The sequence below is a fragment of the Podarcis melisellensis genome, assembly GCF_964234715.1.
Source record: "Podarcis melisellensis genome assembly, chromosome: 8".
In the NCBI taxonomy this organism is placed as follows: Eukaryota; Metazoa; Chordata; class Lepidosauria; order Squamata; family Lacertidae; genus Podarcis; species Podarcis melisellensis.
The window spans coordinates 86,548,890-86,571,379 of NC_138540.1; the positions used below are offsets into that span (position 1 = coordinate 86,548,890).

General features: G+C 49.2%; 1 protein-coding gene across 1 annotated transcript in view; it reads left to right on the top strand.

The window, feature by feature from the left end:
• The window catches only part of ITPKC (inositol-trisphosphate 3-kinase C), a 31,020-nt gene extending 11,273 nt beyond the window's left edge, over positions 1-19,747 (top strand). Inside the window, exons 2-7 of the mRNA XM_081922326.1 lie at positions 12,768-12,867; positions 13,493-13,706; positions 13,824-14,028; positions 15,648-15,749; positions 16,744-16,815; positions 18,589-19,747. Coding sequence (XP_081778452.1) covers positions 12,795-12,867; positions 13,493-13,706; positions 13,824-14,028; positions 15,648-15,749; positions 16,744-16,815; positions 18,589-18,792 — 870 coding nt within the window. The 5' untranslated portion in view covers positions 12,768-12,794 and the 3' untranslated portion in view covers positions 18,793-19,747. The remainder of the gene's footprint in view (positions 1-12,767; positions 12,868-13,492; positions 13,707-13,823; positions 14,029-15,647; positions 15,750-16,743; positions 16,816-18,588) is intronic.
• Positions 19,748-22,490: the final 2,743 nt, after the last annotated feature.

Below are 22,490 nucleotides of genomic sequence, written 5' to 3' on the forward strand. Positions count from 1 at the left end.
TCCAAATTTATACAACTTTAACCAGCAGTTTATCACCTTGTTTCAATTCTTATTCTATAAATTTCCAATATTGTGTCCCTAACTTTGAATACTTTTGTCTAAGTCTTAAGTCCCTGATTTGGGCATGTTATTTATTCAAAATTTATCTTTCTCTTAAAATTCACTCATTCTCATATTCTTTTCAACTAGCTTAATGGTGCCATGTTATTTTCAGTCTCGCATCCATCTTAGCACTCAAACAATTTGCAATGTTTTTGTAAATAGTCCTTAAATTTCTTCCAATCCTCTTCCACTGCTTCTTCTCCCAGGTCTCGGATTCTGCCGGTCATTTCTGCTAGTTCCATATAGTCCATCAGTTGCATCTGCCATTCTTCCAGCGTGGGCAAATCTTGGGTTTTCCAGTATTTGGCAACAAGTATCCTTGCTGCTGTTGTTGCATACATAAAAAATGTTCGGTCCTTCTTTAACACCCTCTGGCCAACAATGCCCAAAAGAAAGGCCTCTGGTTTCTTAGGAAAGGTATACTTAAATACCTTTTTCAGCTCATTATATATCATTTCCCAGAAAGCCTTAACCATCCGTGGGCCAGATTGGGAAGGCGATTGGGCTGCATCTGGCCCCCGGGCCTTAGGTTGCCTACCCCTGCTCTAAACAAAGGAGAAGTCCACTCCTTGCCGATCTGTCACCGGTGGGGCAGGAATTGGAAACTCATGAACCTGTCAAGGTCTTACGCAGACATTGAGCTCAGTATTCCCCGCACAGGCAGGCTTTCCCAGATTTCAGATGGGGGACATTTCCTGGTCTACCTGACTGCACCTGGGGCTTCCTGCAGGAAACAGATGTTCTGCCACTGAGCTGTTGTCCTTCCCAAGGTGCCACCGTTGGATGATCTGGTTTGGGGGCCTGTGAGAGAGAAAGAGGACGGTTTGTGGGAGAGACCCAGAGGGCTCGATGACTGTCTCCAGCGTCTGCCCTCAGGGGGCCTGGGATGGGCATGGGAATTGCAGGGTGCGTGGATGGATTAAGCGTTGGCATGAATTAAGACCCATGAGCGGGATCTCTTTGGTTGCTGAGATGACTTGCAAGATCCTGGGATTCCCCCCTCAGGTGTGGATGTGTGCTACTGAAGCTAAAAATAGATCTTTCTGCCAGGTTGAGAGCTTCCAGGCTGCCTCCTGCTTTGAAAATGAAAGAAAGGAGTGTAGAATGGGTGACTTCAGCGTGAGCTGTGCTTGCCTCCAGCCAGTGACGCTTGAGAATTAATGTGATTCAGTTTGACAACCTGGTTTCTCTCTACCAACCCCCCCACCCCCAGGGGGCTCTGCCTTGGTTTGCAACAAAATCTGGCTCCTTGCAAAAAAGATTAGCGGCCACCAGATGCTACAGATCGCAGGACAATTTGGGGAAAGCTGTGGTGGCTTAAAGTGCTATGTAAAGGTAAAGGGATCCCTGACCATTAGGTCCAGTCGTGGCCGACTCTGGGGTTGCGGCGCTCATCTCGCTTTATTGGCCAAGGGAGCCGCCGTACAGCTTCCAGGTCACGTGGCCAGCAGGACTAAGCCACTTCTGGCGAACCAGAGCAGCGCACGGAAACGCCGTTTACCTTCCCGCCAAAGTGGTACCTATTTATCTACTTGCACTTTGACGTGCTTTTGAACTGCTAGGTTGGCAGGAGCAGGGACCAAGCAATGGGAGCTCACCCCGTTGCGGGGATTTGAACCGCTGACCTTCTGATCGGCAAGTCCTAGGCTCTGTGGTTTAACCCACAGCACCACCCACGTCCCTACATAAAGTGCTATGAGGATTGCAGGCGGTTTCTCTGCCCCATTCTTGTGTTCTGCGACTTCTAACATGTGACTATAAGAAGGGCCTGTGCTGGTCCCAAAGGGGACCCCGTATAGCCCGGAGACCTGTTTCCACAGTGGCTGAGTAGCAGCCCGTTGTGGAAAGCCTGCAAACAGGATCTGAGCACAAGAGCCCTCTCCGTTCCAACTGGGGAGCTAGTGACTTTGGGTAGCCCTCTCCTCCTCCATGAATGCATCCCATCCTCTTTTAAAGCCAACCAGCCTGGTGGTCCTTACTGCCTCCAGTGGGAGGCAGTTCCACATTCTAACTCTGCATTGCATGAAGAAGTCCTTTCCTTTTATCTCTCCCGAATCTTCCCCGCATTCAGCTTCACGAGAGAGGAAGGGAAACCTTTCTCCATCTGCTTTCTATTGTGCTGCCTTTTACCTGAATTTTCTTTAAAGCGTCGCAAACACTTTCATAAGGAAGTTGCATCTTTCCCTTCATCCTTTTGGCTGCACTTTTCTGAACCTTTTCCAGCTCTGCAAGATCCAGTCAACTGCAACCAACCAGTGTCCGAAACTCCCATTGTTCTAGGCGCATTTTGCGACAGGGAATTTCCTTAATGCGAGCAGTTTCTGAGCTCTGGGTGCAGTACTGAGCCTAAGATTTCAGATTAAAGCTGCCACGAAGGAAAGGAGGACCTTTTTCTGCCTCCCACTTCCAGCCACTCTCTGAAGACTGGAGAAGAGACCCTCTTAAGAATATTAGGGGGGTGGGCAGGGGAAGGATTAGGCCATATGAAAAATGAAAAGATTCTAGCTGCTGTTCGTTCATTTTCAGCTTTGTATTTTAAAAAAAGCACGCCTAGACATTCCATTGCACCCATGTTGTTGTTTAGTCGTGTCCGACACTTCATGACCCCCTGGACCAGAGCACGCCAGGCACTCCTGTCTTCCACTGCCTCCTGCAGTTTGGTCAAACTCATGCTGGTAGCTTCGAGAACACTGTCCAACCATCTCGTCCTCTGTCGTCCCCTTCTCCTTGGGCCCTCCATCTTTCCCAAAATCAGGGTCTTTTCCAGGGAGTCTTCTCTTCTCATGAGGTGGCCAAAGTCTTGGAGTCTCAGCTTCAGGATCTGTCCTTCCAGTGAGCACTCAGGGCTGGTTTCCTTCAGAATGGAGAGGTTTGATCTTCTTGCAGTCCATGGGACTCTCAAGAGTCTCCTCCAGCACCAGAATTCAGAAGCATCAATTCTTTGGCGATCAGCCTTCTTAATGGTCCAGCTCTCACTTCCATACATCACTACTGGGAAAACCAGAGCTTTAACTATATGGACCTTTGTTGGCAAGGTGATGTCTCTACTTTTTAAGATGCTGTCTAGGTTTGTGCCCATAACCTCGGTTTAAGGTGTCATTTGCATCTTGGCTTGGCAAGTTGCATCTTGGCTTGGCATCTGGGAAAACCTGCTCCCTGCTTCCCGGCCTTTTCCCACCTGGCCTCTGAAGGCCCTGACTGACTCCAGTTGCAAAAGCTGAGTTTGCTGAACAGACTGTTGAGTTGGGCTTTTGATTAGGGAGTTTGAGTGAAGGGGACGGGGTATTGCCACTGCTATTGATATCCATCTTTGGTCTCTTTATTTTCAATCTTCTCAGGATTTATGTGGATTTTCCCCCAATTGGGTTGTGTACTTTTTGGATGTTCAAATTGTTTCCAACTGCTTTTGTCATGTTTGTGATGATGTCTCCTAGAATCCTAGAGTTGGAAGGTACTCCTAGAATCCTAGGGACGCGGGTGGCGCTGTGGATTAAACCACAGAGCCTAGGACTTGCCGATCAGAAGGTCGGCAGTTCGAATCCCCGCAACAGGGTGAGCTCCCGTTGCTCGGTCCCTGCTCCTGCCAACCTAGCAGTTCGAAAGCACGCCAAAGTGTAAGTAGATAAATAGGTACCGCTCCGGCGGGAAGGTAAACGGCGTTTCCATGCCCTGCTCTGCTTCGCCAGAAGCGGCTTAGTCCTGCTGGCCACATGAACCAGAAGCTGTACGCCTGCTCCCTCGGCCAATAAAGCGAGATGAGCGCCACAACCCCATAGTCATCTGCAACTGGACCTAATGGACAGGGGTTCCTTTACCTTTACCTTTACCTAGAATCTTAGAATTAATGTAGAGTTGGATGGGACCCTGGGACCCTGAGAGTCATCTAGTCCAACCTCCGCGATGCAGGGATCTCAACCTGGCCATAATAATAATAATAATAATAATAATAATAATAATAATAATTTATTATTTATACCCCGCCCATCTGGCTGAGTTTCCCCAGCCACTCTGGGCGGCTCCCAATCAGTGTTAAAAACAGTACAGCATTACATATTAAAAACTTCCCTGAACAGGGCTGCCTTAAGATGTCTTCTGAATGTCAGGTAATTCTTTATCTCTTTGACATCTGATGGGAGGGCGTTCCACAGGGCGGGTGCCACTACCGAGAAGGCCCTCTGTCTGGTTCCCTGTAGCCTCACTTCTCGCAATGAGGGAACCGCCAGAAGGCCCTCAGCGCTGGATCTCAGTGTCCGGGCTGAACGATGGGGGTGGAGACCAAAAATTGTCAATTTTTTCTATGTTGCAAGCTGCCGTTGAGCATGGCTTTAGCTCTGGAAAGGCGGCACACAAAGGATTGCAAGCTAAGTGGAGTGTGTGCATAGCTGTCAACGTTTCCCTTTTTTTAAGGGAAATTCCCTTATTCCGAATAGGATTCCTCGCAAGAAAAGGGAAAAGTTGACAGCTATGATGTGTGTGTTTGGGTGCAGCTCTGCCCCAGCTTCTCCTTCGCTCCCATCCTGGGCAGCTTCCTTTGCGCAGCCGCTGCATCCTTGCGTACCGGACGCGCGCGCAACGTCTCTCGCGTGCTCTCTCTCTCTCTGCTTTTGCTGTCATGGAAAAATCGGCCGCAAGATTCCCCCGTTGCCAGGCAACGCGATGGGATCAGCATCATCAGCACCAAATGCCCCGCCCTGCGCGGGAGGGGGCGGGGCTGAGCAGGAGCGGAGAGCATAAAAGGGCCCCGCGCGCAGCCCGGCCGCAGAGGACTATGCGGACGCTCCCTCTGGCGCACGAGCTGCGCGCACGTCTGGATGCGGCTGCGGGCCTCGCGGGGGCTATGAGAAAGCTGGACCGGAGCGCCTGCAGGGTGAGGCTTTTGCTTTGCAATTTTGGGGTTCAGGGAGGATGGGGGCTGGAAGCAAGGAGCTGCGTGCGGTGGAGCGCGCTCTGCACGTGCCTAGGGGGTAGCCTTTTAAATGCGCGTGGGTTTTCGTGTTGGAAAGCGCCTTGGGGTCTTCGGAGGGAGGCGGAATATCTGTTTGCAAGCGGTTTTAACCACGTTGCAACCGCGCTTGGAGGCTCAGCTGTGCTGCTGGCGGGGTCACTCGGTTCCAGCGAAGTCTTAACTCAGAGCAACACGCAGGATTTTACTGGGGCACGTTTAAGTGCCAGGGATCTGGTTAGAGTCCGTCGTGCCGGTGCAGTTGGAGGAGTCTACTTGGAGTAAGGCTCAGCGCCGTGGCTCCGGCCATGCAGGATGCTGGGTGCAAGTCTTCAGGGAGGAGTGGAGCATCCAAGCCCCCCCACCTGCCCCAATGTGAAGTGCAAGCGAAGAGTTTTGCCGGGGAGGGCGTAAAAAAAGTGTTATGTGTGTCCCCTACTGCCTCGACTCTCAGTGGTTCTCATTTGGGTCAGTCTCTCTAACCTACCTCATGGGGCTGTTGTGAGGATAAAGTTGTTTTTGTTGTTAGTTAGATTTATATACATCGTAAGATCTCAGGGCGGCTCACGGAATAAAAATGGAGAGTGCCACTTTGAGCTCCTTGAAGAAAAGGTGGAATAAAAATGTAAAGAGATTTCAGTGCTGTGCATCTGCAGAACTTCTGCCGCCTGTGTTGTCCATCCTTTAATAGTCACTGATGTTTTGGGGTGAGCCAAAATGTTGGCTGGAGGGGGGGGGACTGATCTTCATACTGGAGCACGAACCTAGCAGGCCTCTGAACCTGAGCAGCACTACTTACTAGCCTCCTGGCATGCCTCGGTTTCCCCTGTGAGAAATGCATTGCTGACGTTTCCTCCACTGTAGGGGGTTGGACTGGATGTCCCTTGAGGTCCCTTCCCACTCTGTGGGATTCTGTGGGGAGGGAGGGTGAGAACAGGCTCTACTCTTGTTGCTGACTGTTTACAAAAGGCAGGTGGGAAACTTGGCATCGGTTGCTCAGGGTGCTGCGCCCGCAGGGCCGTGCCAACCAACCCAACCTGTCAGGGCAGGTGGAATGGCTGAGGTTTCTGCTGTTGCCATTTCCCATGAAGATCTCTCCTGTGCTTTTTCCCCATCCTGCCTGGGGGGCAGTTGGAAGCAGATCTTGGAAAGACAGAGAGAGAGGGGGCAAAAGGGTAGCCTGGGCATGGAACAGGTTTGAGGGGGAGTGGCGAGGGTGGCAGCGTCGCTCGCTTACCAAAGCTCACTTTTGCAAGAAGGCCCAAAGGCTTTGAACCCGAGCCAGATGGGCTGGGTATAAATAATAAAATTACTATCCTCATCATCATAATAACCTGGAAGCTGGAAACTTTTCACGAAGTCCCAGTTGCGTGGGTTCCGACTAGATCCTTGGTGACAAAAGAGAAAGCACTCTGTATGCGCTCAGAAGCACCTTGTCTGTACACGTCAGAATTTGAGCCTGGCACCACCTGAAAAAGGAAGTTACGGAGCTGGAAGAGGGTCAGCTCAAGTAGAGAGGATGCAGCAACATTTGGGGCTGTTTAGCTGAGAGAAAGCAAGTCAGAGGAGGAAAGAGAAGTGGAAAAATTATTCATGGCTCAGAGAAAGTGGACCGAGAGGAGTGTTTTGTAACAAGGGGACTTGTGGGCACCCAGTGAATGCTGGAAGATTCAGGACAGCTCAAAGGAAGGTGTTCCTTTGTTGTTGGTTGTTTAGTTGTTTAGTGGTGTCTGACTCTTCGTGACCCCCTGGACCAGAGCACACCAGGCACTCCTGTCTTCCACTGCCTCCCACAGTTGGGTCAAACTCATGCTGGCAGCTTCGAGAGCACTGTCCCACCATCTCGTCTTCTGTCATCCCCTTCTCCTTGTGCCCTCCATCTTTCCCAACATCAGGGTCTTTTCCAGAGAGTCTTCTCTTCTCATGAGGTGGCCAAAGTCTTAGAGCCTCAGCTTCAGGATCTGTCCTTCCAGTGAGCACTCAGGGCTGATTTCCTTCAGAATGGAGAGGTTTGATCTTCTTGCAGTCCATGGGGCTCTCAAGAGTCTCCTCCAGCACCATAGTTCAAAAGCATCCATTTTTCGGCGATCAGCCTTCTTCATGGTCCAGCTCTCACTTCCATACACCACACTGGGAAAGCCATAGCTTGAACTAGACGGACCTTAGGCAGCGCAAAGGTAAACTGTGGAACTCCCTCCCACAGGAGACAGGGGATTGGACAAATTCATGGATAATTATGGGACACAGCTCTCAGTTGCTGCCAGCCACAATGGCTGTGTGTGTCACCCACTGCCAGAGGCGGTAAATGATCACCAATTGCTGGACAGCAGAAATGTTTTGCTCAGGCCCTGCTTCTCACTGGGGCATCTGGGTGGCCACTGTGGGAACAGGAGGCTGGACTGGATGAGACCTTGGCCTGATCCAGCAGCCAGGCTGCTCTTAGGCTCCTGTGGAACCTCCAGGTCCTAAGGCAGTCTATCTAGATTCCTAATTTATTTGGGGGCATTTGGCCCCTGTGGCAATAATAATAATAATAAATTTTTATTTATACCCCGCCCTTCCTGATTCAAAAACCAGGCTCAGGGCGGCTAACAACAATTTTGAAACAATTATAAAAGCAGCATAAAATACAGTATAAAAACATGAATAACAATAAAATTCAAAAATCAATTTAGGGGAAATAAGCATTAGATAATCCCCAGGGCTAGCTGGCTGAATTGGTCCTACTTGGGCCAGCGAGGAGGCCAGGGGAGAATTAGCTGTGGAGTCTCAGAGCGGGTGATCTTCATAAGAAGGGGAGGGAAGAGAAAGGAAATAAAAGATCAGGCTGAATTCATATTAAAGGCCAGGTGGAATAGCTCTGTCTTACAGGCCTGACGGAAGGAGGTTAAATCCTGCAGGGCCCTGGTCTCATGGGACAGAGCATTCCACCAAGTCGGAGCCATCACTGAGAAGGCCCTGGCCCTGGCGGAGGATAGTCTTCCTTAGGGCCCAGGACCTCTAAACTATGGTTATTCATGGACCTTAAGGTCCTCTGCGGGGCAGGCCAGGAGAGGCAGTCCAGGAGATACGAGGGCCCTAAGCCACAAAGGGTGCTGGACTAGATGGGGCCCCATTGGCCTCATTCAGCAGCCGGGCTCTTCTAATATTCTTGCAATTCCCTCTTCCTCTCTTTTGGGATATGGGATCCCAGAGGAAAACCAGCTACAGAGCAGAGCCATCCTGACTTAGGAGCTGTCTCCAGCTACCTTGTCCTCCATGAATTTGCCCAGTGCTAGTTCACACAGGATGGTAGAGCTGGAAGGGACCCTTAGGGGTCATCTAGTCCAACCCCTGCTTCAATACCTCGAAGCCACCCAGGTTGGTAGCCGTCACTGCCCTCCTGAAGGAGCGAGTTCCATAGCTGAACTGTACGCTCTAGGCGACTTGCACTATGGTTCCCATGGATGGGAGTTGTAGTCCAAAGCATCTGGCGGGTGCCGGATTGGAGAAGATGGTCGAAGGGCACAGGAGAGAGGAGGAATTGTGGCTGAGCATGTGAGTTATTGGCTTGGTTTTGTATTTTCATTTTTTATTTATCTGTTGCGAAACTACCCTGGTATCTTCGGAAGAAGGGAAGTAAACAGATTTTAGTAATAATAATAATAAGTGGTGGTGGGGCCAACTCAGGAGTTGGAGCCAAGACCTCTAGCCCCCTCTCCCTTGGCCCCTTCTTATAAACTTGGCAGTGGCTCAGCCCTGCCAATTTCAAAGTGAGGAAAAACCAAGGGTGCTTCTGAGCATATGCAGAGTGCCACTCACTACCATCCCGAGCAAGTCTTCCTTGTCTCACCTGGGCAATAAATAAGGCTTGGCCCTTGGGCAGGTGTCAACTCCCCGCCCCCCTGTTTGCTTTTCAGCTGTGGCAAATTGAGCAACCCCCCCTTGCTGCCTCCTGCTCACAGTGGAAACTCTGTCATGCTGTGGTTAGCGATGTGGGAGGAAGAGGGAGGTTTTTCCGCTGAGCTGAGGTGCAACTGGATGGACCCAGATCACAGCAGATCTCTGCTTGTGAGCTGGGGTGGGGTGAGGGGGACGAAAGTAGGAGCGCCGTGGCCTGCCTGAGGTGGGGGCTGGAAGTGAAATAGGGTCCCCTAGAGTCATCTAGTCCACCCCCTGCAAAAGAAGCAGGGCCCCTTTAGTGGTGGCCTCCAGGCTTTGTGCAGGATGCCTGTACCAGCCCCTTTCGGCTTTTTGCAGCTTCAGTCAGGCCAGTGGTTCCCAGACTTTTGTGGGGGGGCCCACCCCCCTTGGTTCCATAACCTCACCCCCTGTGAGCCCTTCCTGACCCTATGGAAAGCATTGTTGAGAACAGCGATTTGCATGGGCTTCTTAGGAAGATAAGAACGCCATAAAATCCAAAACAAAACGGTGACGATTCATTGCGCATGTATTCAAAATCCAGTTAAAACTATTTGGCTCAATTGCTTGGGTTGTTACGTATTTTGTGTTCTCGTTTTTGTTCTTTATGACGTGAACCACCCTGTGATCTTTGGATGTATGCAAATTTAATTTTTTTAAAAACTGAGAACCCCCGAGGGAATCTCATTCCACCCCGGGGTGGGTGGGGTTTGCCACTGCCCACTGAAGGTGGGGGGTTCAATCTCTGCTGGCGTCTCTTAGCCAGGCTGGGGAAGAAGACCAGCCGAGATTCCTGCACTGCAAGGGGTTGGGCTAGATGATCCTTGGGATCCCTTCCAGCTCGACATTCCTGTGATTTTATGACCACTGGAGAGCCACAGCCTTGCTGCATGGACAATACTGTTGTTGTTGTTGTTGTTGTTTAGTCGTTTAGTCGTGTCCGACTCTTTGTGACCCCCTGGACCAGAGCACGCCAGGCACTCCTGTCTTCCACTGCCTCCCACAGTTTGGTCAAACTCATGCTGGTAGCTTCGAGAACACTGTCCCACCATCTCGTCCTCTGTTGTCCCCTTCTCCTTGTGCCCTCCATCTTTCCCAACATCAGGGGCTTTTCCAGGGAGTCTTCTCTTCTCCTGAGGTGGCCAAAGTATTGGAGCCTCAACTTCATGATCTATCCTTCCAGTGAGCACTCAGGGCTGATTTCCTTCAGAATGGATACGTTTGATCTTCTTGCAGTCCATGGGACTCTCAAGAGTCTCCTCCAGCACCAAAATGCAAAAGCATCAATTCTTCAGTGATCAGCCTTCTTGATGGTCCAGCTCTCACTTCCATACATCACTACTGAGCTTGGGACAATTTCTGCAACTAATTTAGCAATGACTCCTCTGCAGGCTCTGTGTGTGTGTGTGTGTGTGTGTGTGTGTGTGTCCCGCCAGTGAATTCCAGTTCTGCTTTTGGAAATATGGGGTCTAATTGGGTTTCACAAATAAACGGAGAACGCAGGCAGGGTAGGCCGGCTGTGGGCTGGATCTAGCCCCTGAAGCAGTCTGATCTGGCCTTTCTTCCAAATTTTCCACATTTAATTTTCCACATTTATAACAAATATAACATATAAAACACACAAAACAAAACACATCACAATACTAATAAATAGAAACACACATTCCTTCTTATATTCATTTTCAAATCCATTGTTAAGTGACTTCCTTAAATCCCCCCTAACTGAATTTCGTTATATCACCTTGTAACAGTTCTCTCAAACATCTTTCTAAATAATTAGTTCCTTCAATTAACTATATTCAACTCTTTTCTTATTGTCTTAAATCCATACTACTATACCACATTCTTATTGTTACCTTAGGCCTGTTTAGTACTTTCAAGAACCTTCTCAATTATCTTATATTACAATATTTAGCTAAATAGTCTTTAAATTTCATCCAGTCTTCTTGGTATCCCTCCTCTTTCTGCTCGCGGATTCTTCCAGTCACGTCAGCCAACTCCAGAAACTCCAACATCTTCATCTGCCGTTCTTCTACCGTTGGTATTTCTTGAGATTTCCAATTTCCAATTTTTTGCTAATAGTGGTCTGATCTGGCCTTTCTTCACAGATAGCTTCCGCCGTGGCCAACACTGTCTTAGTTCTGATGATTGTAGGCCCCTCAGGGCAGAGACCTCCATCTCAACTTTGCTTTGTACATTGCACACAGAGAAATAAATGTCGGTTTAATTGGTGGAGGTGTGGCCGCATTCTGCTTGTGTCCCTGCTTATCTGGCTGCCCCAGCTGCGTCCATCTCAACCTGTCAGACCCACTGCCTTCCCTCCAAGCGGGGTGGGCTGGATTTGGGGAAGAGGAGATGGAACCCAAGATGCAAAGTTCTCTCGTCTTTCTCTTTTAAAAATATATGTATTTTTAAAATATGAGCTCTCTTGGGAGATGGTGGACTGCCTTGGAGGTTTTTAAGCAGAGGTTGGGTGGCCTGGATGCTTTAGTGGGGACCCCTATACAGTGGTACCTCAGGTTACATATGCTTCAGGTTACAGACGCTTCAGGTTACAGACTCCGCTAACCCAGAAATAGTACCTCGGGTTAAGAACTTTACTTCAGGATGAGAACAGAAATTGTGCTTTGGCGGCGCGGCGGCAGCAGGAGGCCCCATTAGCTAAAGTGGTGCTTTAGGTTAAGAACAGTTTCAGGTTAAGAACGGACCTCCGGAACGAATTAAGTACTTAACCTGAGGTACCACTGTATTGAAGGGGGTTGGACTAGAGCGTCCTTGGAGGTCCCTTCCAGCTTTGTGATTCTATGAAAAACTACTCTCCTCCTGGAGGCTTCTAAAGACCTGTAATTTGGATGCCTGTTTGACTGTTTGGAGAAGGGTGTAATGGGTGAAATTCCTCCTTTCCTGTAAGATCAAGGTGGATTTGACAGAATTTATTTCCTGCCACTAAACTGAGGCATCATACATAAACTCTGGGGGGCTAATAATAATAATAATAATAATATTTTATTTATACCCCGCCCATCTGGCTGGGTTTCCTCAGCCACTCTGGGCGGCTTCCAACAAAATATTAAAATACAGTGGTCTGTTAAACATTAAAAGCTTCCCTAAAAAGGGCTGCCTTCAGATGTCTTCTAAAAGTCTGGTAGTTGTTGTTGTTCCCTTTGACATCTTGTGGGAGGGTGTTCCACAGGGCGGGTGCCACCACCGAGAAGGCCCTCTGCCTTGTTCCCTGTAACATGGCTTCTCACAGCCAGTGAACTGCCAGAAGGCCCTCGGAGCTGGACCTCGGTGTCCTGGTAGAACGATGTGGGTGGAGACGCTCCTTCAGGTATAAATAAAGAAATAATAAAAGGTAGACCCCCAGGTCCAAAATGAGCTGGACACCTGCACTATCCAGCAGATTTTTCTCCTTTTTGTGTAGAATTATAGAATTGTAGTGTTAGAAGGGAACCCCAGGGGTCATCTAGTCCAACCCGCCGCAATGCATGTATTGCAGCTAAAGAATCCCGGGCGGATGGCCAGCCAACGTCTGCTTAAACACCTCCAGTGAAGGAGAGACCACCCTGGGGACTTGGAGCAGCTGTTTCTGTAGTGCGTGAGAGCCTGCCTGAGTTTTGCACACTCCACTATACTGTGGCATCTGCTTAAGCAGAACAGGGCGTGATGGAGTACAGTAGAGCGTTTTGCCTGACGTTTCAGATACAAAATTATTGCTCTTGACCAAGTGGAAAGAGTCACAGTTCTCCCCCCCACCCCTTGGATTGCCCCCAAAGGGCCCCAATTCTCCTAAGGCTCACGGTGTGTTTCCTTTCCTCTGCAGAACAAGCCCTGGAAGAAGCTGAGGAACATGGTGCAATGGTCCCCCTGTGTGGTTTCTTTCCGCAAGCGCTACCCCTGGGTCCAGCTGGCTGGCCATGCAGGTAACTGGGGTTGGAGGGGAGGAGGCTGGTTGGGGTGGGGGTGGGGTCCTGTGGGGGGAGCATGTGTGCAATTGTGGCCAGGTCTCCAGGCAGACCTTGGAATCTGGGGGGGGGGGCGGGGAAGAAGAGAGGTAGGGTATCCCCTCTGGAGATGCCTCCCCCCCCGACAAGTTAAAGGTAAAGGGACCCCAGACCATTAGGTCCAGTTGTGGCCGACTCTGGGGTTGCGGCGATCATCTCGCTTTATTGGCCAAGGGAGCCGGCGTACAGCTTCGGGGTCATGTGGCCAGCATGACTAAGCCGCTTCTGGTGAACCAGAGCAGCGCACGGAAACGCCGTTTACCTTCCTGCCGGAGCGGCACCTATTTATCTACTCGCACTTGATGTGCTTTCGAACTGCTAGGTTGGCAGGAGCAGGGACCGAGCAACGGGAGCTCACCCCGTCGTGGGGATTCGGACCGCTGACCTTTTGATCAGCAAGTCCGAGGCTCTGTGGTTTAACCCACAGCGCCACCCACGTCCCAAATCATTACATACATATACACATATTACGTACATATACACATATTCAGAACAATGTTTTCCCCCCAACTCTTCTTGATAGCTTGTCTCTTCTCCCCCGCAGGCAACTTCAGGGCCGGGGATTTTGGCCGCATCCTGAAGAAGTACTGCCCCAGCGAGCAGCAATGCCTGGAGCGCCTGGTGTGTGACGCGCTGCAGCCCTACGTCCCGGCCTATTATGGGGTGGTGGAGCGCGATGGGGAGACCTACATCCAGATGGAGGACCTGCTGTCCGGCTTTGACGCGCCCTCCATCATGGACTGCAAGATGGGAGTCAGGTGAGCCCTTCAAGCCACTGGGGGAGGGGGTACCAGGAGGTCATCCAGCCTGACCCCGAGGCGCAGCGTCAAGATGGGCACCTGACCTTGTGCTTCTCTTCTTTCCACCTGGCGCAGGACGTACCTCGAGGAGGAGCTGGAGAAGGCGAGGCAGCAGCCCTGTCCGCGCAGAGACATGTACGACAAGATGGTGGCCGTGGACCCAGCGGCTCCCACGGCGGAAGAGCATGCGCAGAGCGCCGTCCTGAAGCCCCGCTACATGCAGTGGAGGGAGACCCTCAGCTCCACCACCACGCTCGGCTTTCGCATCGAAGGCATCAAGGTGAGTGGCCGCAGGGAGAGGCACTCATACACACACACACACACACACACACACACATATATATATATATATGTCTTTATTGATTTAAAATACAATCATACATTACAATGGAATTAAACACGAGAATGAAAAAGAAAAGAGATAAAAAAAGAAAAGAAAAAAAGGAAGAAAAACAAACAAAGAATTATCATTAACGGAAAAAATCAGTTAAAAAGCCAATCATTTACACAGCATCATAAACTTTTCTGAGAAAAACTTCCAGTCGTTTTCATTGTACTTTTTATATTGTCCTGGTTTTATCGCACAGTTTATTTTATGCCTTTTTCTATATATTCCTCTAAGATGTTTATTATACACAAGTATCATTCAATTATGGGATGCGGGTGGCGCTGTGGGTTAAACCACAGAGCCTAGGACTTGTGATCAAAAGGTCAGCGGTCCGAATCCCCGCGACGGGGTGAGTTCCCGTTGCTCGGTCCCTGCTCCTGCCAACCTAGCAGTTCGAAAGCACCTCAAAGTGCAAGTAGATAAATAGGTACCGCTCCGACGGGAAGGTAAACGGCGTTTCCATGCGCTGCTCTGGTTCGCCAGAAGCGCCTTAGTCCTGCTGGCCACATGACCCGGAAGCTGTCTGCGGACAAACGCCAGCTCCCTCGGCCAATAAAGCGAGATGAGCACCGCAACCCCAGAGTCGTCAGTGACTGGACCTAATGGTCAGGGGTCCCTTTACCTTTACCTTTAATCATTCAATTCTGCTAGGATAATATCATTTTTACAATATAATCTTGAATACTCCTTGAATAATTTCCATTTTCTGTATGTTTTTTTATTTGGGGCTCCCGTGACTTTTCCAGTCCGCTTTGCTAATTGAAAATACTTGATCATGAGTGTTTGCCAATCTTATTATTATTGTTGTTCGTGTTGTTCCACTTCTGGCTACGAGTATTCTTGAGTTAGGGAGAGCTGCTCTGGTGCTGGGGGCCTTCCTGGGGCATCTAGTTGGCCCCTGTGAGAAGAAATGGCCAGACTAGATGGGCCACCTTTGGCCTAATCGAGCAACCAGGCTCTTCTTATGGTCTTACAGAGCCTCCAGCTCCAGGAGCAGTCTATCACAATTCATAGGTTCTTATGGTTCATAGGTTCCTGTCCCCTGTGAGGACAGGATCCAGCGGCCTCTTCTTACGCTCTTATGCCTGTGATGGGGGGAAAGTCCAGTTTCTGAAGCTGCCAGGGCTATTTGTAGTAATGCACCAACCTTTGCATTTGAATAAATTCAGCCCCAAAACAAACCAGGCACAGCTTTGTCCTCACAGCCTCTAAAAAATTATTTCTCCATGGCCACTGGGAAAGCACAGAGGTGGAGCCTCTCAGTTAATGTTTTAATGTTGTATTTTAATCTTGTTTTTAAGTTGTATTTCAATCAATTTGTTTTTATATCGGGTGTTAGCTGCCCTGAGCCCGGTCTAGGCTGGGGAGGGCCAGGTATAAATAAAATTTATTATTATTATTAGTCCCTTTGGCTCTGCTCATCGTTGGTTCCTGGAGACACAGCGCTGGCTTTTAAGGCCTCCTCGTTTCCTGATAGTCTGACATTGTGTGTCTCTTTTTCTCTTTCCAAGAAAGCAGACGGCACCTGCAACACCAGCTTCAAGAAGACCCGTCAGCCAGAGCAGGTGACGCAGGCCTTCTGGGACTTTGTGGACGGAGACAGGAGAGTTCTGGTGAGGGTCCAGATTCTGCCCCTGGGCACTCAGCCCTTTGCAGGGAGGGAGGGCCCATTTGACACTTCCCACGCTTTTCCTTGACATGCCGCTTTTGAGATTTCCGCAGCCCCCTGCCCACTTTTGGTTTAGGTTTTTGAAACCTTTTTGTAAAAGCAGCACTAGAATTTTCACAGTTGAGTCTTCAACCCCTTATTATTGTGCTTTGCCTTCTTCAAGTTTGGCTTTCTTTAAAGCTTCCTATTTAGGTTTGTAAATTCAGTATTAGAAACTGTACTTTTGAGTCTTCAATCCTTTATTACTGCGCTTTGCTTTACCTAGGCCAAGCTAGGATCATAATACGTCAGAATTTTTGGGGTTCTATCCTTGTTTGAATTTTGGTCCTTTAAAGTTAAGGATTTTTCTATTTCCTTCTGAGGAAACTGAATAGTTCAGTGAAACGAGGTTTGCAGCCGGCATCCCCAAAAGGCTTTGTTTTATTTTAGGGTTTTCTAATTTTTTCCCTCAAGCTTTTTGATTTTTTATTATTTAGTTGATTTCCACAAGGTAATATTTCTAGTCGATTACTTCTCGTTTCAGGGATTTTTGCGGTATTTATTTTGTGTACAGTGGTGCCTCGCAAGACGAAATTAATTCATTCTGAGATTTTTTTCGTCTTGCGAATTTTTCGTCTTGCGATGCACGGATTCCCTGGGTATTAAAGGTTTTAAGAAAAAGGAAACAAACTTGCAAGACGTTTTCGTCTTGCGAAGCAAGCCCATAGGGAAATTCGTCTTCCAAAGCAACTCAAAAAACGAAAAACTCTTTCGCCTTGCGAGTTTTTTGTCTTATGAGGCATTCGTCTTGAGAGGTACCACTGTACTTTTGGGAAAAGGCAGCCCATTTCCTCCAGGGTATTCTTGGCACCTGCCCCAGTTGTGGCTGTGGGAAGGCCGTAGAATTTGGGAAGGGAGCATCGTATATCCTCTCAGGTCTCTCCTCCTTCTTTCCCCAGACAAGCTACCTGGAGCGGCTGCAGGAAGTCAGGCGGGCTCTCGAACAGTCCGAGTTCTTCAAGACGCACGAGGTGGGTCTCTTTCCGTGGAACGAGGGGGAACTTCTGAGGGCATCTGGTGGGTTGCTGCAGGGTCTTGGGCGCTTGACTTTGGGGGCCCTGCCTCTCATTCCCCCGCCATTCAGGAGCCAGGGGTGGTTTTTCATCTCGTTTTCGCTTTCCATTTGCATGCTGCCTTTCTAAGGTAAAAGGCGGTTTGCAAGCGCAGGATACGCAAGGAAGACGTCACATCAATCTGATCCAATGCCAACAAGCCTTAATCTAAAAACAAAGGCTTAAATGGATCCCAGTCCATTAGGACAGTACGCAATAAAATGAACTTTCAGGATCTGGATAGTTAGCCTTAGTGAAGACTTGACATTTTCATCCCCAAAAAAGGTTTTGGGTTTCTGCTGAAATGAGGCTGCATTTTAATGTTGTATTTTAATCTTGTTTTGTAAGTTGTATTTCAAGCAATTGTTTTATATCTGGTGTTAGCCGCCCTGAGCCCCGTTTTGGGGAGGGCGGGGTATTTTCCACACAACAACAACAAAAGCAAAAAATAACAATACACAAAACACAAAAACAAGCATATATAAAAAAACAAATCTAAATCTTACAAATTAATAATATAAACACTAAAAAGGAAAACAAACATTGATTTCCACCAGTCCCATTAGCACCTCATTTGCCTCTCATTGTATCTTCCTGTTTTCCTGTTCATCTCTATCCTAACATCTAGCTATAAATCCCTCTTTCTTATCCTTTCACTTCACAAGGTTATTCCAGACTCAGCCAGATTTCTGTCCTTGAACTGTGGCTTTTTAGGCACTCCCATTCCCTTTTCACTTCACTTTTTGGTTTTGGTCTTATTGTATCTGTAAATTTGGCTAATTCTAAACATTCTGTAAGCTTACATAACCATTCTCCTCCAGTGGGAAACTGATTCCTTTATTTCACGAAATCTATGCACCGCTTGATTGTACCCCTCAAAGCGGTTTGCAAAAAACCAAAAGCAAGAAAAAATTGCAACTCTTTTTTATTAAAAAAACCCAGAGTTACAAAAAAAAAAAAAGATTAAGACTCACACCAGCAATTTCTAAGCATCTGGGTAGAAGGGTTGGCCAATATCTGCTTTTCATCATCACAATATCTCGCCAGCGAAACATTGCAATATACCAGTATGTCACAATAATGATGGTAGGCATAGCTGTCAATTGTCCCTCATTTGGCGGGACAGTCCCTTATCCCAGCGCCGTGTCCCACTGCTGTCCCTTATTGATGATGTCCCTTAAATTTTCTGGGTTTCAAAGGAAGCAGCTCCTCTCGCTCCCTCCTTGCTGGCCAGGGAGGAGGGAGGCTCCAACTGTATTGCTCACCCAATAAGGAGTCTAAGAACGACTGGGGGGTGGAGCTTGCATGCCTTGTGCCGATCAAATCGGCCGCATTGCCTGGGGACTCGCCTTTGCTCAGTGCTTCCCAGCGGAAAGGTGACGGTGGTTTTCCTTGCTGCATCCCCTTTGCCGGGTTGCTGCGCTGTGGGAACCACCGCTTGAGGCTTCCTTTGGCTGCTGGCTGGGCTTTCTGCCTTTGGCACGGAGGGGCTCAGAAGTTGAACATACCTGTGCTTGCAAAATCCCTTATTTGGCTGCTGATCCCTTATTTTCGAGGCTGCTGGTCTCTTATTTTCAAATCTGTAGGTTGACAGCTATGATGTTAGGCTTGCTGAAGCAAGGGTGCTTTTAGCAGGTGCCGAAAGGCACAATCATTAATGTTCTCTTTTTCCTCTTCCTTTCTCTCTCCCAGGTGGTGGGCAGCTCTCTTCTCTTCGTCCACGACCAGACGGGTCTGGCGCGGGTGTGGATGATCGACTTTGGCAAGACGGTGCCGCTGCCCGAGAAGCAGACTCTGACTCACCGCCTGCCCTGGCAAGAAGGCAACCGCGAGGACGGCTACCTCTGGGGCCTGGACAACCTCATTGCCATCTTGGAGAGGATGTTGGGGGAGTGAGCCAAGAAGATGCAGCTGGAGCGTCAAGACGGGGGGCCGTCTTGGCCCCCGGGACTCTGCCGTTTAATTTATTCAGCCAGATATGCTACTGGAACCAGGGGATACAGGGCCCGTGGAGGAACTGGAAGAGCCCCAGGGGCCTTTTGGAAGGGGCCAGCTGGTTTTTGCACCGCAAAGTTTATTTATTGGCGTGACGGATGTGGTGGAAACGCCCCGACTGCTGTTCTGCACGTGGTGGACAGTAAAGACTTCCGTGGAGCTCATCGGGGCGTTGGGACGGAGTTTGGGGACGTGGGATTATTGGGGTGCAAGACTTTGAACCACAGTGCTGGCCGTGCCCATTTCCCAAATGTCCGGAGACTGGAAAGCGTGGGGGGGGGAGTTGGAGGCAGAGCTTGCCTCTGCTCCTCCCCCAAATAAGCCCCACCCACACCTGAGCCATAGCCTGCAGGCCTCGGTCAAGCAAAATACCTGCGTTTCTCTTCAGGGTTTGGGGAGTAAAGAGAAACTTGTGTCTTCCCTCTGCTTTGACCATTAACTTTCCTGGCACCCAGATAACCTAACTGCCCAAGGCAAACAGGAGCAGTTTGCTGCTTTTACAATCTGATGCACCAAAGGGCTTGGGGGAGAACATCTTCCCCAATCGCTGCAGAAATAAATAGTGGAGTTCCACTGCCCTCCAAATTGCTTTGGCAGGGCCAGGCTGCCTATTTTTTGGGTGCTGAATTTGGGTTAGTATTAACAAGCAGAAACCAGTGGGTAGGATCTCTCTGGGTGTGTTTGTGTGTGGGTTTTTTTTTTTTTTTTTTTTTTTAGTTTTTTTGGTGGTTGGGAGGGGATTGTGGCTGTCCTTCGAAAGGAGCCACTCCTCTGTATTTGAATGTATGTGTTTCTGTAAATTTTTATATGTAAAAAAGTTTTTCTTTTTTTAAGGGACATAAATAACTACAAGTGATGTCCTGTTGTGTCTTAGCTTTATTTCAAGGTTGCATAATGAGAGAGAATGCATGAATGAATCTTCGGAAGATTCTGGCTTAGCCTGTACCAAAGTGTTGATTGTTTAGGGGTGTTAATGGAGAAATATGAGGGCTCCCTTGGAGAAAAAACAAGGACACCAGCCAGGAATACCAGAGCAAAACAACAGCCAGTAGGCTTGGTCTTTATTGAAGACTGTCGCCACAGGACTCCCACCTGCCACAAGGTGGAACAAGATGGAAGCCCAGAACAAAAGGCAACTTTTATTAACTTAGTTGGTCTTTAAGGTGCTACTGGAAGGAATTTTTTTTGTTTCAACCTTTATTAGCTACTAATCCCCCAAGACTACATCATGCATACATTACAGAAAGGAGGGGTTGAGGGAGGAGTTGTGGTGGTAACCTGAGTGTCCTGTCACCTGGCTGGTTCCCTTCTCCCCCCTCCCCATGAGTCATTTTCAGAGGCCAAAAGGTAGTCGCAGTTTCCTGCCCCCTGAGGGAAGATCTGATCATTGTCCTTTGTTCCAGTCCATGCTGAATCCACTCCCATATGGAAGTTCTTTGTGATCTTGATGGTCGTCTGTCTAGGACCATCAGGGTTGGCATAGCAACTGGGCAGGGCTCCTGTGGATGTGCTGGGATGGTGAAGGGATTATGGCTGCCCTGTATCAAACCTTCCACATTTTGTAGTCCTTCCTTCATGGGAGTAAAATAAAAGTGGAACGGTGCAGATCCGATGTATGGTTGATTTTCTGTGAATTTATAACAGAAGCGTCACATATGTTGTTTGTAAGTTTGTACAAACTGAATGATGGGGGGGGGTTTCCTGCAACAGGGGGGACTAGATTCCTCCCTCCCCAGCCCATGGTGAAAGAAGTCCACCTGTCCCCATGCACTTCTCAGAACCACAGAACTGGAAGGGACCCAAAAAGGTCATCCAGCCCAACCCCCTTTGCTTTGGCCCCTGGCCCCTAGTTTTTCATCTGCACATGCACAAATGAGAGTGGGGCTTTACAGGCTGTGACCCACAGAGAAGAGGGCTGGAAGACTGCCCAGCAGAGACGGGGAGGCATGACAGGCAAGACCCCCAGCCCAATTTGCATGAGGATCTACAAGCCTGTTCCCAAATCCTGCCCAGCGAGACAGCCTTCGCGACTGAGATCTATTTGTGAGGGTTCAAAGGTCCCAGCAGGGAGGGACCGGCAGACGACTGTCACCCTGGAAATCCTAGCCTGCGTGCAACAGGGAAAGGGGAGCTATTTTGGGAGCAGGACACAAAGGCTGCTCCATTTCCCGTTGCCACAACCAGAGACCCTCCCCAGGAAGGGTGTGGAGCAGGAGAGGGAGAGATGGAAATAGCATTGCGGGGGGGGGGGCAGGCTGTGATTTATGTCAAAGCGGGTGCAGAATGCTGCAGCGAGGCTCCTCACGGGGTCCCTGCCATAGGGGCATATTCACCCAGTGCTTCTCCAGCTGCACTGGCTCCCGGTGGAGTACAGGGTCAGGGTCAAGGTGCTGGTTTTGACCTTTAAAGCCCTTCACGGCCTAGGACCCTTGTACCTACGGGACCGCCTCTCCCGGTATGCTCCACGGAGAGCCTCAAGGTCATAAATAGCAACACCCTAGCAGTCCCAGGCCCTAAGGAAGTCAGATTAGCCTCAACCAGAGCCAGGGCCTTCTCAACACTGGCTACCACCTGGTGGAATGCTCTGTCTCCTGAGACCAGGGCCCTGGGGGATCTGATTTCTTTCCGCAGGGCCTGTAAGACAGAGTCGTTCCACCTGGCCTTTGGCTTGGAGCCAATTTGATTCCCTCCCCCTCTCTTTTTTCGTTTCCTTTCTCCTGCAATGAGGCTATATTTTAATATTCCAAAATTTTAATGTATTTTAATTTTGTTTTTAAGTTGTATTCATTCAACTTGTTTTTATTATTGCTTGTTAGCCACCCTGAGCCCGGACTTGGCTGGGGAGGGTGGGGTATAAATAAAAATAATAAAAATAATAATTATTAAGGGACCCCCACAGACTCTGAACGCTGCTCCTTCTGGGCCCCAAAATACCCCCAAAGCCAGCAGTCTGCTTGGAGTGGTTTCACCCTCAAAAACGGGAACCACTCCACACCTTGGGGCAAATCCTTTCACGCAGAAATCTCTCGAGGCACAAAACTACCACTCCTTTGCTGTTTTATCTCTTTTAATTTTCGAAAGTGCTTTCCAACAACCTCCATCTTCCGCACTCGGAACAGGCATGCAGCCGTGGGGAACAGGGAACCATTTGCAATGGGGAAACTGAGGCCGAGAGGGGTAACTCACCCAAGGCCAGACACACACTCCCTAGCAGAGGCAGAACTGGACCCGACATTTCCTCCCCTTCTCCGTTGGACGCACATTCCCTCACAATCACTGCTTTGGCAACGCAGCTCAATGCAGAAGGCACTCCCGGAGGGCAAATTTATCTCTCCGTTTCCCCGATTAGCTTATTCTATTGTGTTCTTTTTTTAAAAAATGCACACATGCTTATTATTGGCGTTGGACTGGCTTGGCTCCAAAAGGAAAGGAAATTCCAGGCATTTTTCTTTTTGTCCTTGAAAGCTCACTATTCTGGGAAGGCAGCAGTGAAGAGGTGGCCTCTTGCTCTTCCTACCTGCCCCAGAGGCCTCAGCCAAGCCGGCCTCCCCTGAGGGCCGACCTGGATGGCTCGGCACCTGAAATGGGATTTGGTGTTC